Below are 19,630 nucleotides of genomic sequence, written 5' to 3'. Positions count from 1 at the left end.
GGTCCCTGGGGATAAAATCGGCCCAGAGAGAGGGGTCTTGAGGCCTCCCTCCCCTAACAAAAAAAACAAAAAAAAAGAATGGTGAGGGTCCTGGGGGCCAACAAGCCCTCTTGTTACCTCCAGTAAGTTTCAAACAGCCTGATTACTGAGAGTTCTTCGTAGGACACGCCCCCTTAATCAACCACTCTGAAAACATGGCTCCTGATGCACTGCTGGTTGGGGGATTAAGACCTCTTGGCTCTAAAGTGTCATTGGGTGCCAACAAGTCCTACTGTTACCTCTAGTAAGTCCCACACAGCGTAATTGCTGAGAGGTGTTTTGAGGCCATGCCCCCTTTCTCCACCACTCTGCAAAGTCACCTCCTGGCACACTGCTGGTTGGGGGAAGTAGTCCTCTTAGATGCTGAGGGTTCTTGGGGGCCCAGTAGCCCTTCTGTAACCTCCAGTAAGTTCGACATAGCAGGATTTTTCAAAACTGCTCAGAGGCCCCACCCACTTTCTCCACTACACTGCAAACGTGACTACTAGTTAAAGAATCACAAAAATTAATTTAAAAAAAAAAACAAAGGTTCTAGGGATGTTATAGTGAGGAAATACAATTTGAAAAACCTTAGAAATTCACTTAAAGAACAAAGGTTACAGGGACGTTATAGTTAGGCTCAGATTTCACTCATACAAAACCAGTGAAATTTAGCAAGCAGTTATAGTTACCTAAGGTAACCATAACTTACGCCCCAGCAATGCACTGCTTATGACCTCACATATTACATCACTCATGACATGGTGAGTGACATCGCTGATGATATCTCAAATTACATCACTGATGACATCATCAAGTGAGTGTGTTTTTAAGAGTTTATGGGTGTTAAACATATATACTAACCTACTACAAAAGTTAAATTAGTATACTAGGTACACTAGTACTCGAGGGTGGAACTACTCACCTGAACACCAGAGGTAAGAGCTTGGATTGCTTATGCTGAGATTTCTGTATTCCACATAGTCACTCTCTAAAAATTTGTCAAAGATGTCATTCCTGTTTACCTTCGATAACTTTTAAAGGTACAAATGTAATCAATTAATCAAAGCAGCAAACCTCTTCGCTGCATTCTTTTAAGTGCTAGGTCCTTAGTGAAACACAGCAGAGAGTGTGCTGAGCTTATAGAAAGTCAAAACATAGAGGCATTTATCACTGAGACATGGTCAGATGTGACCACGTACCCATACATGGTTGAGGCTGTACCTACAGGGTTTGTTTGTTACACCCTAAATAGACCTTTAAGAGTGGAGGGGGACTGGCAGTTATCTCTCACAACTCTCTTACAGCTACATTTGCCACTGTACATGCCACTACCTGTGAAGATCTTTCATTTAGCTTTCAATATTCCAAACACCATTCTTTCAAGGGAATTCAACTTTATGGACCCCCGGGCCGGAAAAGGGATTTCATTGCAAATTTAGGAACCTTATTGGGAAACGGCCTTTGCACAACTAATTTTACCATGCTTGGAGAGTTTAATTTCCATTTAGAGTCTTCCACAGACTCTGATATAGTAGGCTTTATGGATACTATGAACAGTACTGGCCTTTCACAACTAGTGCAAGGCCCCACCAAGAAGCAGCCCATACACTTCATGGCATCTTCTCTAACTATCCTTACTTAATATATACAGGTTCTTTACCACTTACTTGGTCAGATCATTCAGCGGTCCTATTTGAACTATCTTACTCATGAACTCTTCAAGCCCGCCTGTTCCCCAATAGTCCTTTAACTACTCGTGCTTGGAATAACATTGATGGAGCTGTATCAAAAAAATAGCTCTCCACCTCTATTTCATCGTCACCCTACAACATTGAATTAGCCACTGCCTGGTACACGGACTGGATTAATTCAGCGTGCAGCTTCCTGGCACCTGGAAAAACCACACAACTGAAATATTCTCATCCTACTGCACCTTGGTACTCTGAGGAACTCATAGAGCAGAAAATGATCTGCAAGTGCCAAGAGCGCCTATGGAGAAAGAGCTACAATAGCTCGGAGAAGGAAAAGTATATACATTGTCTCTCATTATAATAAGCTCTATTAATTAAGTGTAAGACAGAATTTTATTCTAATCAAATAACTGACACAAAACACCTCCAAAAGAACTTTTTTGGATGGTATCCAAACTAGTTTCTATTGGCACTCTAAGGGTCCCCAGCAGCCAAACTTTCTTTCTAAACAAAGTGGAGCAATAAATTCACACTTTTAATTGTTCCATGGTTGTGACAAGTAAGGCCCTACCTGTGTTAAGTAATAAAAGAATACAAACAACGTATTGCACACTGGTGCAGCCGACTGTCTTTACCGAATTCACCCTGCTCTCACTTAAACAGCCATAGACTTATTTCAACAGGTCAAATCAGGCTCTCCCCTAGATCCCTGTCCAGTTGTAGTGATTAAAATGGCCCGGAACCAATAGCTGAAATACTCACTTCACTGTTTAACTCCATGCTCAAAGCTGGACTCTTTCCCAAAGCTTGGAAGGAGGTATCAATCCTTCCTCTTTTGAAAAAGCCTAATCTCAACTTGAAAGACCCAAATAACTTTTGACCTATTTCATGGCTTCTCTTCCCGGCAAAATTATTGAAAGGGCCATGAACACTCAGCTAACTCAATTTATTCACGATCATCAACTATTAGATCCCACTCAATTCAGCTTCAGAAGAGGCCATAGTACAGAATTAGCTCTTATTAAATCCTCTGAAGAAGTCAGAGAGGCCTTGGATGCTAATGCCGCTCTGATAATGCTAGACCTCTTTGCCGCAGCCACTTAAGATACAGTCTGTCATGATCTTTTAATGGACCGTCTGATAGAAATTAGAGTTCAAGGGACTGCGTGGACCCTCTTACGTTCCTTCCTCTCTCAGCAATTTGTAACACTGGACTCTTTTGTATCGAAGCCTTTCTCTCTTCCTTGCTGTGCCCCCAGGCTCATTACTCAGCCCCACTCTATTTAATATGTATGCATCATCTCTGGTGCAATTAATCAGATTGGTTGGTTTCTCCCTCACATCCTATGCCAATGATACACAAATAGTCGTGTCCTTGTCTTCAAACCAGAAAAGAGAAATAGGTGACAAATTTCACAACTGTATGCGGGCAGTAAGTACTTGGATGAGTAAAAATTGTCTAAAGTTGAACTCGGGAAATACCAAAGTGATTATCTTCAGAACTAACACCACTTTCTGGTCCCCCACGTGGTGGCCAGATGAATAAGGGTCCCTACTGACTCTAGTCAAAAAAGTCAAAACCCTAGGAGTCCTAATGGACAATAGACTTACTTTTGGGGATCAGGTGAATGCAGTGTCGTTTTCCACTTTTAGTAGTAACCTCCCTCATCTTGTCAAAACTTGACTTATTGTAATGCCTATATGACAATGTGCAGCAACAATATCTGAATAAATTGCAGCTGCTACAAAATGCTGCAGCTAGACTCTTAACAGGCATTCCCAAGTTCAAGTCTGAAAAAAACAAAATCAATAAGGTCCACTGGCTCCCTATTAAGCAGCATATTAGGTTTAATGCTCACAAGACAAGTTTGTGTAGAAGATTCTGCAACGGTCAGGTCAGGCATGACAAGGAGAAATATATTTATTTCTCCTTGTTACTTCCTCTTTCAGTGTGTGCTGCATTGCAGCATTGCAGTACACATAAAAAGAGGAAAATGCCTGAGGGGATTGTTTTTGTGCAGGAAAGTGCTCCTTCCTGCACAAAAACAATCCTCCTTACAACGCAGGCATCCTTGTACCATGGTGCAAGGGTGCTTGAGTTAGAGCTAGGAAGCCAAAATGGTGCCAGTGCAGGGAAAAAAGGCCAGCGCAGGGACAAAAGCAGGAATTTGCCACATTTCTTGTGTGACTTTGCCATAAATATGGCCCTAAGTGTCAGTGTCCAATGCTCTGCTCAGAAACCCACAGCCACTACTTTTAATTGTCAGGTGCCGAATCCCAAGACTGCTTAGGCTTGAAGTCACCTCATGCCTTTTTAGTCCACTATGAGACATCCCATGAACCTGTATCTCACTCTTGCTTTCTCTCTTTGTGACGGATTTTCCACCTTTTCCTTCCTCCTTCTTTCCTCTTGGTTTATTTTTCCCTCTCTTGCTGTAGGTCTATGTCTGATGAGGGAAAAATAGGTACCGTACCCCAAAAATGAGTGCTGATGGTCCCCACCAGAAGCCAAAGGCTCGAATTGAGCACTAGAGATGCAGAATAAGGTAAGGATACCTGTTTTGCCCTCTACTCTCGATGGCACCTTTCAGCACGCCCTTTGACGTCAGTGAGGTGGCCAGCACCCTCAGTCTGAAGATTGTTCCAGGACCATTATCTCAGGAAGTAAGGGAAATCTCCGTGTCCCTTAATATTATCTTTGCAATTTTAGAATACTGATGCAAAACCTGGCTATATTTTACAAAATGCTTGTCTTACAAAAAACTTTTTAATGAATTATGTAAAGTGTATAATCACATCCACTGGCGGACGCGGTTACAGATATAAAGCTACTGTTCACATGTGCGACATTGACGTGCATATATTTTGGCTCTCCATGGCTGTCAGGCTTTGAAGGTGTCACTGTACTCACGTGAGGCAGGCAGCAACATTCAGCAGAGTGCACAGCTCATTAGAGAAGTGGTTAAGCTGGTAATGAATGATTTATCGTCATAAAAAAGCGCGCTGTACCTTTCTTTTGTCAAACAGAGCATGATTATCCACTATCATGTTCCTTTCATGGACGGCATATCTCCTCAAGTCACGCTCAAACTGCTACATGAACAAGGAAACAAAGAGAGCTAATATTAGTATATATAGCTAAATGTTTAATTTGATTATTGAAAGTCGAATGAGAAAAAAAACTCTGAAATCATTTGCACCGAATTTCGGTTGCATGTATGCTGGGCAAATTCATCCTTAATTTATCTCCTCGCAAGATTTGTTTTGAATTGAAATTGGTTATTGTATTTTGAAAAGCTTTAATTGATATGAGGTTAGTATAGAAATATCCCGAGGGGGTTAAAACGCTGCATTCATGTACTGGAAATATAAGTCACTTGTCTCTCACTATGCGATATAAACCCCTCCTTGTTTGCCAGCTTTCCGGAACATGCATTGGAAGAGGGTCTTTCATTGCTTTTTTATTCATAGAAAAAACACTCCTTCTCCCCAAATATCAGGCAGGTCTGTATCTCAATGGAAGGCGAGCGAGATGTGTTTCAGAGTAATTAGAAACAGTTCATTATTCAGTTCAAATAAATAAAGGCAACGTTAAAGATATTTGGCCTTTTTTATGACACCATAACAAATGTTCAAAAACCCCTCAGAAATGCACGTAAAAGACACAGTTAAAATGTAGTAATCAGACGCTATCGTGTAAGGAATCGGGATATGCTTTATCAAAGATTTAAGCGTTTCGAGCACCAAAAAGTACAAAGTGTCAACTGCGGGTATCTGGTCACACTAGACCAGGTCAAAGTCAGTAGTTAAGGCTTGACGTGATGGAGCATTGGTCAGATACAGGGACCAGGTTCATCCTGTTTGAAAGTTTGCCTTTTGATTTAGTCGGTTTTCTGGAGAAAAGCCCTCATGGATGAGGTTATTGGCAGGTCAGGCTGCCAACTGGATCTAACGAGGGACATGTCAAAGGCAGCCTAGTGAAGAGCAGGACCTAAGTGGGTGCCTTGGCTCTGGCTGGAAGTTCAAAGCTCATGATGTTGAAGACGGGAAAACTCAGAGCGGGCAAAGTCCAAAGTTAGGGCCCAGGAAGGCATCATTGTCATTGGGGTGCTGCTTGGGGTTGGTCATGGTGAAGTCCTCTATGTTCAGACTGAAAAACGTTTTGGGAAGTCAGAAACTTTTCAGCTGGGCACCTGGAGATTTAGTCTGACCTGCAGTTCACGTTGGTGGCTGTGGCTCGGCTTTAGCCCATGGTTCTTTTTGCAGAACATTCAGAAAAGGTTTCTAAGTGTTCAGCCTTGCAATTTTGGAGGGGGGATGAGTACTCTTCAACAACAAACAAAAGTTAAGGACCTTTTGGATTAGGACTTAATCTCCCAGAAGCCACCAACTGGGTCCAAAGCATATCTATTTGCAACTGGTCATCTGGGCTCTTGATGGGGTGGGCTTCTTGAAGCTTTTGAGTTCCTGGAGCATAACAGGAGGCTAGCTAACAAGCCTTTTGTTAGACCTGGCATCCTTGGTGTGGTGCCCCCTAACTTTTTGCCTTCAGACTGTCATGACCCTATACACGCAGCACTATACCATCAGGCACAAGTCCCATCGGCAAGACCATAGGGTACAGATCCCCCCACTTCACTGTATGAGTGAGAGGTCACTCAACTCTGCTTAAGGCTGTAGTGACTACAAGTACCAAGAGTCATGGCGGCAGGAGGAGCCAGCTGTAAAATATCCCCTTGATTGCCAGGCTTTGTAAAGCCTTTCACCACAAGCATTAGTGCTTGCTATTTTAATTATTTTGCAGCGTTTCAGTCTACATTCCTTGGAGGGAGCATGGTCTCAATTCTGGAAGCAGTTCTTGGCATGCGAGGTATACAGGCTGAGTTGGCGCCTTGTGACTCCATTCCTGGAGGAAGTCCCTGGCCTGAGGGCTCTCTAATGGTTGGATTGGTTGCTAGATTCAAGCTTACTTGGCTGATGAGGGGTGATGCCCCGAAACCGGTCCCAGGAGTTTTGTTGCCAGTCTGGAGAGAAGTTGGCTTGGCAGTTAGGGCTGGACTGGCACCATGCGGAGCAGGGTCAAGACAGATTTGCATATGATTGGGTCCAAACTGGGGTGGCACGTGAGCAGAAAAACAATGGATTTAAAACAGATCTGTGGTTGGGGGTGGAATGTTTGAAAATATTCAGGATTCTGTCCATCATCTTTTTGTGCTGCTATAGTAGCCCTAAGTGGCAAGGCTAGGCCCAGACATGGATCAAGTGCTCACTCTTCCACTGGATCCATGATAGCCTGACTGATGAGAGGTGTTACCCCAAAACTGGTCCTAGGAGGCTTTTTTCCTTTTCAGAGGGGACCTGACTTAGCCGTTTGGGCTGGAGTGTTCCCATGTGGAGCATGGGCAAGACTGATTTGCATGTGGCTGGGTCCAAACTGGGGTGGCATGGTGAGCAGAAAAACAATGGATTTAACCCAGATCTGTGACTGGGGGTGGAATGTTTTACAATGTTCAGCATGCTGCCTATCATCTTTTTGTGTTGCTATATTCAGCCTAAGTTGCAAGGTTATGGCCAGACGTGGCTCCCATGCTCACTGTGCCACAGGATCCAAGCCAGCTTGACTGATGAGGGGTGATACCACCAAACTGGTCTAAGGAGGCTTGTTTCCATTCCAGGGTGTACCTGGCTTGGCAGTTCCGACTGGAATGTTCCCATGTGGAGCGGGGTCAAGGCTGATTTGCATATGGCTGGGTTCAAACTGGGGTGGCATGGTGAGCAGAGAAACAGGGTTTTAACCCAGAACTGTGACTGGGGGTGAGTGTTTGACAAGGTTCAGCATTCCCTCTATCATCTTTTAGTGTTGCTATAGTCACTCTAAGTGGCAAGGGTATGCCCAGACGTGTGCCCTGTGCTCACTGTGCCACTGGTTTCAAGCTAGCCTGGCTAATGAGGAGTGATAATCCGAAATCAGTCCTGGGATGCCTGTTTCCAGTCCAGGGGGAATCTGGCTTGCCAGTTCTGGCTGGACTGTCCCCATGGGGAGCAGGTCAAGACTTATTTGCATATGGCTGGGTCCAACCTGGGGTGGAATGGCGAGCAGGAAAATGATGGATTTAAACCAGATCTGTGACTGGGAGTGTAATGTTTGACAATGTTCAGTGTTATGCTGGAGAAATTTTCATCCAACTCTTTCTCTCTTCCGTGTGGGGTCCCTCAGGGATCCTCCCTAAGTCCTCTGCTCTTCAACGTTTATGTTTCAGAATTGGCCTCCCTGATTAGATCATTTGGATTTTCCCCTCCCTCTTATGCAGACGATACTCAAATCGCGGGTTCGGCCTCTAATAATACAGCAGTCACTATCTCTCAGTTTCACAACTGCATGAGAGCTGTTGGTGACTGGATGGGAAAGCATTGCCTTAAATGTAACTCAGACAAAACAGAGGTGTTACTTTTTGGTAATAACCCTCAGTTTTGGAGCCCAACATGCTGGCCAGCAGAGTTGTGAACTCTCCCAACCCCAGTCCAAAAAGCCAAAAACTTAGGCATAACCATAGACGACAAACAGAACTTTAATAAGCATATCAGTTCAGTTGTCTCATCCTGCTTTAACACTTTGAGATTCAGGAAGATTCTGCCGTATGTTCCTCCCACTACCAGAAAAACTTTTTTTTCCTTATTAATACTGACGAAGCTGGATTACTGTAACTGACTTTTTTACTGAAGCTCCAAAAACAATACGTGAAGAAACTCCAAAGCGTGCAGAATGCGGCGGCCAGGCTCATTTTTGATCTCTCCAAATTCCATCCGGTTTCAGCCTTCATTAAGGAACTTCACTGGCTCTCAGTGAACAATCACATTAAATTTAAGGCACTATGCCTTACTTATAAAGTCTTGCATGTTTGTGGTCCTAGCTAGCTTAAATAGTCCCTCTCCTGGTACATACCTAATAGAGACCTACGAGCACAAAACTCCTCGACAGTCTCTCATCCCAGTTTTAAGAGACTCAAATGGTTAGGTAGCTGCTTTTCCTTTGAAGCCCCAGCCCTCTGGAACAGTCTGCAGCCCTCACATTATTGAGTTTTAGGAAACAAATAAAAGCCTGGCTTTTTAACCTCTAGTTTCCCTCTGCTCTCACCGTACTGATATCCCCAACCAGCGCCAAGACACCCTTGGGTATTCGAGCACTTTAGAAACATTTTAACAAAACATAACATTCTGTCCATTATCTTTTTGTGTTGCTATAGTAGCCCTGAGTGGCAAGGGTTTACCCAGACTTTGGTGCCGTGCTCACTGTGCCACTGGATTCAAGCTGCCTGGCTGATGAGGGGTGATACCCCAAAACTGGTCCCAGTATGCTTCTCTCCAGTCCAGAAGGACCACACTTGGCAGTTCAGGCTGGACTGTTCCCATGGGGAGCAGGATCAAGACTGATTATCATATGGCTGGGTCCAAACTGAAGTGGCATGGTGAGCAAACAAACCATGGATTTAACCCAGATCAGTGACTGGGGATGAAAGTTTGACAATGTTCAGCATTCCATCCATCATCTTTTTGTGTTACTTTTAGAAGTTGGCATTTTCCTACCCTAGCCATTTGGTGCCTACAGCCTGTCTCTGGGTCATATGACAGGGTGTAGGTGACAGTGAGGTTTGTGTATTCCTCTTTGACAGCCACACACAATGGGGTGCTTAGGTGTGACTGCATGGGCTTTCACTGGCAGGATTGAAGGGCAGAACTTGACCCAGCTCTACATAAAGGGCTGCATGTTCCCTGTAGTAAACCTTGAGCCAGGGCTGGTTAAGGCATGGCATCTGTGCACTCCAAAGGCCTATCTCTAGAAACTTCTCCCCACTTCACAGGCACAACTGGGTGTATATATACCTAACCTCAGACACCACCACCTCAGTACTCTTCTGGACCTGTGGATACTCTATCAGGAAGAAGAACTGCTGTGCTTCTAAAAGGACTGCCACTCCTTTGGACTGCTGCTCTAAGGGACTGCTGCCTTGATGTGCTGAAATGCGTCCTGCTGCCCTCTTGCCTGGGTGAGAAGGACTGGACCAGAATCTCTTGAACCCAGAGTAACTTCAAGGGCTAGTTGGCTGGCCTCCTGATCTGAAGCCACAGGGACATAACTGGCTTCCAACAACCTTGCATCTGCACCTGGACTCTGCCATCTGTGTGATGCCACCCCAGTCTCAGCCCTTGGAAGTGAGCTTAAGGTGCTCTGCCAGCCTCTGTGGATCCTGCAGAACCAAAGCATCTCCCCTGCTGCATGGTGCGAACCTGAGCAGATCTGATGTTTTGCGGCTGCTGCGTGACTCATTCCAAAGACCTGTACCTTCCTCGCAGCCTCATCGGAACTGCCGCGGCGTGACACATACTTGCAGCAGGCCCTCGCATCTCTCATCAACGCAGCCTCAATGACGACATGGACTTCACATTGTAACCTCGCAGCTCCTTGGAAGAAGGCATCGCCTAGACTGCACATCCCATCCTCAACACCTGACTTCACATTGCAAGCCCCATCGATGGGATCTTCAATAACAGTGCAAGACCTCACATCGCAGCCTCACCACACCTTGGAAATGATGCATCACTTCGGCTACGCGATGCGTATTCGACGTGGATCATCGCAACTCTCTGTAAACCATGATTTAAGGTACTCTGTTCAGTAGGCCTAACTGGGTCTCTGTAGTCAGCCCACGCTCCAGCTTGGTTGGACTGAAATTGTGACTTTGTCTCGGGCTGTTGCGACCAGTTATTCACAGTTTGTACTTTGTGCTTTTTGGAGCTATTTTTACTGAAATCTTTACATTTTTTGTTGTTTTGGACTTGTTTCATTTATTAAAGAAAGTCCCATTTTCTAACATGGTGTGGGATCCTTTTTGTGCAATCCTTTCATTTGATCAGTGTTTGAAGTGTTGTACAACCAATTTACACATTGCCTCTAAGTTAAGCCTGACTGCTCTGTACCAAGCTACCAGAGGGTTGAGCACAGGTTAATTTAGGGCTGGCTAATGCCTCACTCTGGCAAGGATTGTGGTTGCTGCTTGACCAGGGCTCACACTCTAGTCAACCAACAACCATATTTCTTACATCCTTGGAGTCCTGGGTATTAGTGGCAAGCAGGTCCACCCCTTGGGGTTTCTCTATACAGGTTCAACAAGAAGCGCTGGCCTACGTCTGTCTTACCAAGAACAGGGGGTGCTTCTAGAGAAAAGGGAGTACCCCCTGTTCTTGGTTTACAAATCCTGTCCCTTTTCTGTATAAAAGGGTAACTCTCTCAAGATTTTACTACTTTTGTCTTACCCAGGTCCAGAGTTGTTCTGAAGAGGGTGCTGATGGTGCCAATTTGTATGTCTAATGCCAGCCTGTGGGTCGGAGAGAGACTCCTGGCCACTCCCTAACCTATGGGCTAAATGTTTTCAGGTGTACACCTACCCCCTTTTGCAGCACTTCCTGTGTGTTTTACTGCAAACTATCTCAGCATGTTCTTCTCTACTTAATACCAATAAGGCAGATGTTTTCTTCCCTTGTGCAGTGATCTGAGCACTTCCCTGATGTGTGTCCTAGGAAAATGAGGAACTCCTCCTGCAAACCAGGATTGGAACAGGTTTTCTCCACACTGGGATTGGTGCCACTCTAGCTACTTGGACAATGGCAGCGTTAGCCTAGATGTGATTTATATCTGCCTGTGACGAGGATGCCACTTTGAAGCATGTGCATTTGGTGGGCACATCCCCCATGCTATCCTGTCAGGAGGATGTCACACCTCCTCACAGCCAAGCCCTTTTGTTTTCTTTTCTGAGAGCCATTTACACCCCCTTTCAGGGCCCAGCAGGCTGCCAGGTGAGAGTTGGAGATTAACTCAGAAAAGGCTACTAGAGGCTTCAGGCAGTAAATGCTAACTTTCCCTTAGTTGCATTTTGGGAATAGTAATTTAAAATCCGACTTGACCATCAGATTGGATTTTAAATTACTATTAATTTGAGACCTTGAATCATGGTTCTAGCCACTTCCAACATTTTTCAGGTTGAGGTCTGGAAAAAGGTTTATTTTGCCAGATCGAATTAGCATTTTTAAAAGTACACCTTCAGGTGGCAGGGAAAGGCCTGAACATTGCTTTACATTGTCAGTTTAGTGGTGGCAAAATAGATGCTGCAGTTTACTAGGAGCATTTAACTGACAGGCCCTGGGTACACTCTGTACCATATACCAGCGACTCATAAGTAAGTTACATATGCCAATTAGGAATATGTGCTTTTATAGGTGAGTTAAATATGACATTTAGGATTTGCAGGTGTCAGCGCACATGCACTAGCACCTGGTTTTCAGGGTCCCAGTGTTCAGAGTCCAAAAACAAACAGCATCAGTTAAAGAAAATAGGGATGATCTTGCAAAAAGAAGCACTTTCTTACAGTGTGGTTATTTATTGGTGTTTATTGGGAGCTCGGAAACATTGCATTTAGTGTGCAAATGACAGTTTGCATGATGGGTGTCCTGATCATACGTTGCAAAGTTCGCTGGTTTTCGGTTTTACAATACAGCTGTAGAAGATAGACCCAATCTAAAGACTCCTGGGGCTCTTACCACTCACCAATATGGCATGCCCATTCCTATTCTCTTCCCATACTCTCCCATTGTCTGATATTTTACAGTTCCACAAACTGTACATTCTGTCAACTAAGTTGGTGTGGATGTATATATATTTTTATGATCTTAGGGGTGACTTAATATTATTTGAAAGGAAGGGGTTAATTTCACAGACCGAAATGCAGTTTTTTTTGTTTTTTTTACATTTATTTTTATTAGTAGCAGCACAGAATAGCAGCTGGATGTGCAGTTTTTCACAATATAGAACATTACAGTGTAGACTATTAGTGACAATCTCTCAGACAACGTTTTCTCATAATCACTTATCTTCCAGCACCCACCCCTCCACATCCGCACCTCAGGGTTTCCCCCCCAACAGTCCGAGCCACTTTTAGAAAGTTTTCATTATTGGCCCCAACCATTTGTGCCTTCTGACAGTATCCTGAGTCAGATGCTTGTGAATGGCTCTGCTGTTGGGGTTTGTGTATTGCTTCCAGACAGTATTACAAAAGGGGTATATGTGTGAACAAGATGGGACATACTGAGAGGATGACTTGGGAGGAACTGTAACCTGCCCCACTTACACTTGAAAGGGCTTGGCTCCCTGCCCACACAAAATAATCTGACACCAGGGTTGTCCTGCCTTTTGTCACTCCATATACTATGGAGCCTTGACAGGGAAAGAGAAGGCCAGACCTGGGGGTATGACAGGGAGTCTCCCCCCAAAATAATCTGGTACCAGGTAAAAATACGTGAACCCCAGAACCACTCATCAGAACACTCCTGGGCCTGTGGGAGTTACAGAAGAAGGACTGCCCTACTACTTGAAGGACTGCCTTGCTGCCTGAGAAGGAAGACTGGACTTGCTTTCTTTCATCCCAGACTAACCAGAGTGACTCCAAGAGTCAGTTGGTTGACCTCCTGTATGAGCTACAGGGCCACAAGGGACTTTAAAGGCCTTCCTGCAACTGCTCAGCTGACCTGACACAACTGGACCTGCCTGGACATGCAAAGGAACCTGCCTGAACCCTGCTGACGTGAGTCCTTGATTCCAAAGAGGTACCCCCCTAGGTCCTGGACCCTGGCCTGGCATCAGAGTGCACTCTTCCTAAAGAAAATTCTGAAGTTTGGGCTCCTCGTGAACGCAAACGGACTCGTTCACACCAAAACTCTGCTTCCTGTGATGACTGCCAATGTGAAGTTTTGGTGAGCCCTGCTATTCCCTCCAACAATGACAGTCTGTGGCAACTGGCAATGCAAGGTTTTGCACTTCGTGATACAGTAGCAGCTGCCCGCAACTACTGCCAATGAAAATCTACAGCAATGACGTCCAGCTCTGCGTGCTACAGTGATGACTGTATGTGACTCCTGGCCTGCTCTTCAGGCTACATAGACGGCTGTCCACGAAGCTGAGCCTCCTCCTTGCAGTCTCCTTTAACGCAAATGAAACTCTTTGCGCCAGCCTCAGAGATGAACCAGGTCCCTCTATCTGACCCGAGCTCCATTGCAGTTGGCCTGATCTTGCGACTTCCCCGGTCTAGTACGATCAAATGACCGTGAGTGGCGCTTTGAGCTTTTAGGTGCTATTTTCACTTAAACCTTTAAAACTGAACAGCTCCGTTTCTACTGATTGAATTTTTGTTATTCTGGTATCATTTTATTTATTAAAATTTACTGTCTGTTTCTGAAATTGGTTTGGGGGTTTTCTTGTATTGTGTATTAACTTTATTACTGTTTGTGTGCTGCATAAATCCTTTACACATTTCCTCTAAGTTAAGCCTGACTCTTTATGTGTCTAGCTACAAGAGAGCTAAGCATGGGTTAATTTAGTGACTTTTGTGATTCACCTTGATCCCCTCTCAACTAATAACTCAATTTCTTACAATTAAATTTTATTTTCTACTGAATCTATATTGAATTTCCAACTCATTCTGAGGAAATGGTAAAGAATACATTCAAAGTTTATTTTCACTTGTTATTAAAATCTTGTTTAATTGTGTAGATTTCTGAGCAGTGTACTAGAAATGCTACTTTTAAATAGTATAGTGGCATCTGTGAACAAATTGGATTAAAACCAGTATGTCTGGTGGACCTACTCTAAACAATGGATTACATAGTCCCGGGTTGGAGTTAATCACTGGTCCAAAGACAACAGTTCTGGTTCAGGGAGCAGGAAGGCTTAAGTGGTGTCAACAATGACCACTTAGCATGGATGGGTTATCTGAGATGGGGGAGGAATATATTGTAACTCAAAGGGCTACCAGAACAGCACTTTTGAAGTTTAGACCAAAAACGTCAGTCTCTGGCACTGAAACCATTCATTCACAGAGCCTCCTCTGATATTTGTCTGTGCTCCTTGCAGGAGGGAAACCTAGTTCTATGGCAGGTGTAGAGAACTCATTTCAGTAGTGATGTCTGAAAGGGAATACAACACTCCTGCAGTGGGCAAAAGGGTCAGGCAATCGTGAATGAGGGACTCTGTGAAGGTTTGCAGTGTGGAGAGGAACTGCTACTAAAAGAGAAGGGTTTTGTTGGAAAAGTTGCCAGGATTTGGTTTAGCGATTTCTTGGCAAGTGCACAGAATAAGAAAGGCTGCTTGAAAACCAGATAAGTAAACTCCAAAGAAAAAAACTTTCACCCATGTCACCTACTAGGCTTACCCAAAACCTGCTTTATCATGGTCATCTCAAGATTGCACCTTGTTCCTGGTCTCTTATGAACATTGAGTTCAATTGGTGTACTGATGTTCTTGATGCTTTTTTCTTTAAAAATGTAAACATTCATATCCTTTTTCTTAATTTTCTAACTGGCTTTGGGATTTTTTTAAGTTGTGTCCTTAACTTTAAAATGGTTTTGTACTTGAATGTGGCACACATTCCTCTAGGGAACCTCCTGCTGATAGTGGCAGTGATGCCAGGGGTTGAGCAGAGATTCACTAAAAAGGGTGTTGTGAGCTAACCAGAGTGTGCATATTATGTTGGTGTGGGAAACCCAGCTCCCTATAAAGAAAGCAGGTGACAATGAATAGCATGCCAACATGATTCACTAATATGCAGTATAAAGTAAAGTAAAGGAACAAAGGCATTCAAATTGTGGCATGTACTTGTTGCATCTTACCCTGGAGCCAGACCATCCTAAGAGTGCATAAGCATATTGTTCGCGTGGGCATATCACCAGATCCACACGTACAGCTTTCCATTTTCTATTTTCACTTCCGCGGGATTCCTGGGACTCCTTGCAGCTGTTGACATCCGCCCTTTGTCTGTGCAATTTTAGAATTGCAAAGCATTTCTGAAAATTGTCGAATCCGTCCACTCTTCTACTTGGTGGTTTACTTTCATCAATTGTTGATTCGTCAATGGTATAGTAAATGAGTAGATCCTAAAAATGGTAAACCCATTGAAATCAAAAACATGTTTTGTCATGTTGCATCAGCCTTATGCATGTCTGTAGGACAATGAGGTCAACTGTTTTGTAAAGCAAATTATGTTTTTCTCATCGGGGTCATCTTCTGGTTTCAGTAAAGCATTTAGAACATGTCAAAGCCGCCTAAATGACCTCAAAGGTGTTAGAGGCGTACAGCTAAAAAAAAACTAGGCCCCATAGCATGATCTCAGATAAGACAATACATTGTTGTACAAACCTAATCGATGCTTTCTGATAAATGCCCGTATGCTCAAATAAAAGATGCCAATTGTGGTTACTCATGAAACAAAAAATACCTATCTCATAATAAAACACTCGAGCTCAAATATATGTATTAGGTCTGGTGTTTTTACTTCTGATTTAAACGCTCCAGCATACATTTTGAAAGTTTTATTCCTGTTCGACAGCAGCACCCACCACCCGAGGGCATCCAGGAGATTACACAGTTGCAATCCCTATGGAGCGACTGGACAACATTTTATTAGTTACTCCTCATGCTGGTGCAAAGCACAAGAATGGCAAGGTTTGTTCTGATGCACTGTCAATTGTTGTGTCTTAAGTGGTTTATGAATTGCTAGGTCCATAACACTTTGCATTGTCCCCTCATTGAGAATAGGCTACAGAAGATGGCATGGACCCATGGAATGAAGTGCCATCAAGATGTATTTGCATTTGTTTGTGGCCTAATTAGAAGAAAACAATGCAAAAAAGGAGGGCATCTTTAGTGGATTTAGCAGATGCGTCCTAACAAGAAATTATTTGTTGTCAATCACAGTCACTGAGAAAAGTGCACACTCCTTTGCAGAAAAAAGAGCCCACATGCCAAACGATGTATCAGCTCATCCCCTGGCTCTCTTAGTCTGTTGTATTCGCCACGGGCATCCAATAACTGTTGCTTCCTTGATGACCTGTTTGAGAATTTACATGTCACTTGAAACAAGAAGAGAATATATTCTAGGGCCTGAATGAGGCCAAGGATTATGGCATTGTATTGTATTACAGCAGTTTATATAGCACTTACTACCCCTATGCGGAGGACTGAAGTGCTTGCCTACATGAATAGCATGCAACAGTGTGTAGGGTGTGTGGTTGAAACAATGTTGTCCTTGTTAGGTCTCGGCTCGAAGGCTGCGCTTGCGCAGTCTCGATCCGAGATTTAATGACTTGGAGAAGAGGGGCTTGAACCCGCCCCTCTTCTCCCCTGTTCTCCATTGGCTGGCCTCTTGAATGCTGGCCAGCCATTGGAGAAGAGGTCCAGTCACTCCGATCAGGCCCCGTCCTTTTCGGATGGGGGGGCTTGTTTTTTGCAGAAAGTCTAATTATCTCCTCCAGCCAATGGCAAGAGGAGATAACAGCAAAACACGCCCCCGAATCCGAAAAGGACACTGCCTTTCTCCGAGGCATTTCTGCTCTGCCTCGGAGAAAGGCGGTGGTGTTCATGGCGTCCTCTCCCCTGCTCTCGGCTGCCTCGTGCTCCCGTGTCCGGCTGCTGCTCTGGTCTCCTCCCCCTGTCCTAAAAAGTTTGAATGCCGTTGGTGTCTCCGTTCCCCCAGCTGAAAGTCTCTCTTTTTGTAGGCGAGTGCCAGGGAGCCTTCTACACACCTGGCACTCTAGATGCAAATGTAATACACTTCAAAATACACAACCCATGAGGGTAAATTTGGCGGTTTCTCTAATAATCCACGGATTACCGCTTGGATTAGGGTATCGCCACTGTTATGCCTTGACACATTTAGCACTCTGAATTGGCATTTATTAGATGCCTTATACACACTTGGCAAGCTTATTTTGCATTAAATTGATTTTGTATGCACACCGCATGCGCCCTTATGTGGCGTTTCTCGCCAATATTTACATAACACTGCTCAAGCACTGCAGTTAAAAAAATCTTTATTGATTCTCATAATCGTGACCGCAGACAAACTACAATTCCCAAGTCTACTCCAAAACTGAGTAGTTCAACACGGTCACGTGGTGCGGTAGCAAGCAATGTACCGTGCTGACACGTCATCGCGGGTGGGACTGGGTTCTCATTCCACCTGGAACCACTTCCACACGCCTTTAAAAAATAGCGAGGGCAGCCTGAGAACCTTGCGAAAGCCCGGGGACGCAGACCAAGTAGGTGTGCTTATGGGGCAGGACCCTTGGTGTAGTAAGTATTCGGCACATCAGACTGCAAAGCACTCACCACACAGGTATGATTGAGCTCTGACAACCATTGCAATTCTCTAAAAGCACGAGCGGCTCTCCTTTGTTTCCCCTGATTTTTTAATCACCTTGTTGCCTTCGTCGGACTGACATCAGAGTCTGACTAAAGGGCTACCCCCTGCAATGCTGCAATCCCTTGTGAAGTGTGCACTCTCCCTAATTGGGGTAAAGGGTATGCTGTGCAGTATAAGCGTAACCTTGGTGAATGACAATATGTGTGTAGCGTGAAGTGTGAGCAATAAGGATGTGGTGTTGAGATACAGTTTAACCGAATTCACTTTCACTGTACTTGGATTAGTGGCAGAATGCGAGTCATATCGCCACCTCACCAGAGATGATACAGAGCAAATTGCTCTGGTAGAATAATGAATCATGATCACATATCAAATGGGTATGAAGTGTGATGGCTCCCACACACCCTCCCTGTTTGACAAGCATGGGTTTACAGAGAACATCACAAATGGGAATTTTGAAATGCAAGAATCCTTTCGAGCCATTTTCCTTTCTGTTTCCTTTCACAGATGGAGTAATACAAACCTTCAGGAAAACAAGAAAAGCATTTACAATGCAATGGTCTCGGCATTGGTAAAGTTAGAGCTATTGGCATTGCTCATGACATTATTTGTGTTTATGTTTTTGTTTTTAAAACATTTAAAGAAACGGCATTGTCATGAGCAATGCCAATAGCTCTAACTTTACCAATGCCGAGACCATTGCATTGTAAATGCTTGTTTTTATACTATGTGGGAAATGTTTCTTGAGGATGAAGTGTGAGAGACAGATGGCCATTTGTATGGTTTTCTGTATTCTGGAATTCCTGGGAGCTAGTGACAGCTCTGCAGGTCCTCTTATGGTATTTCATATGATACAATCTGCTTAGATGGTTACTGTAATGGGTTGTCCAATCTGAGATTTCCATTATAGTTGTAGTCCTAAATTGGCATGGTTGGAATGAGAGAGAAGTGGAGAGATTTGCCGGGATGGCCTTTTTTAATAGCATCCTATATCTGAGTGTCTTTATGGCATTGAAACACCCACTATCCCTGATGACACAGCTGCTTCATTACAGCTTTTGATTGACACATTAGATCAACTATCCCGCTTCATGCCAATTACGTGGTAATAGGTGACTTGAACCTTCACGTGGATGACCTTAATAATAATGCTGCTCAGCAGTTCCTGAGCTCTTTGGAAGACTTTAACCTCAAACAGCTAATTAAGGGTCCCACTCACAAAGCTGGTCACACACTTGACCTGATCTTGGCTAACCCTCTGACAGTTAAGGTAAAGCCAGTTTGAAACTTTGTTGATCTGACCATGTTCTGATCCCTTTTAATGTTGTAACCCTGACTCCCCTCGAACCACAAAGACTGACGAAGATGTCCAGACCCTAGCATAAAATCACTAAATCACTTCTTTCAGAGAGACTTCACATCCTTTACCTGTTGTAGGACTGGGGACGTAGAACAGGACGCATAGGTGCCGATCAGGATCCTGGAGAAACCGGGTACGAACCGTCGGTCGGAGCGTATTCTCTGTCCGACTCGTACCCGGTTGCAAACCTTTACAAACATGCAAGTACGATTCGCACGGAAACACTATTTCCGTACGAATCGTACAAAACACCAACCGAGGAAAATAAACATACAAATGACATCCGGAAAAGCGCCGACGTGACGTCGGGACGC

General features: G+C 44.2%; 1 protein-coding gene across 1 annotated transcript in view; it reads right to left on the bottom strand.

Annotated features, from left to right (window-relative positions):
- DNTT (DNA nucleotidylexotransferase) overlaps positions 1–19,630 on the bottom strand; it is a 1,058,258-nt gene that overhangs the window by 159,657 nt on the left and 878,971 nt on the right. The window contains exons 9-10 of the mRNA XM_085614981.1: positions 15,426–15,689; positions 4,722–4,805 (exon numbers count right to left, since the gene is read on the bottom strand). Coding sequence (XP_085471107.1) covers positions 4,722–4,805; positions 15,426–15,689 — 348 coding nt within the window. The remainder of the gene's footprint in view (positions 1–4,721; positions 4,806–15,425; positions 15,690–19,630) is intronic.

This window comes from Triturus cristatus, chromosome 1_2, assembly GCF_964204655.1.
Source record: "Triturus cristatus chromosome 1_2, aTriCri1.1, whole genome shotgun sequence".
NCBI lineage: Eukaryota > Metazoa > Chordata > Amphibia > Caudata > Salamandridae > Triturus > Triturus cristatus.
Note: the sequence above shows the minus strand (reverse complement) of the source record. Positions and strands in the feature narration are given on the sequence as shown.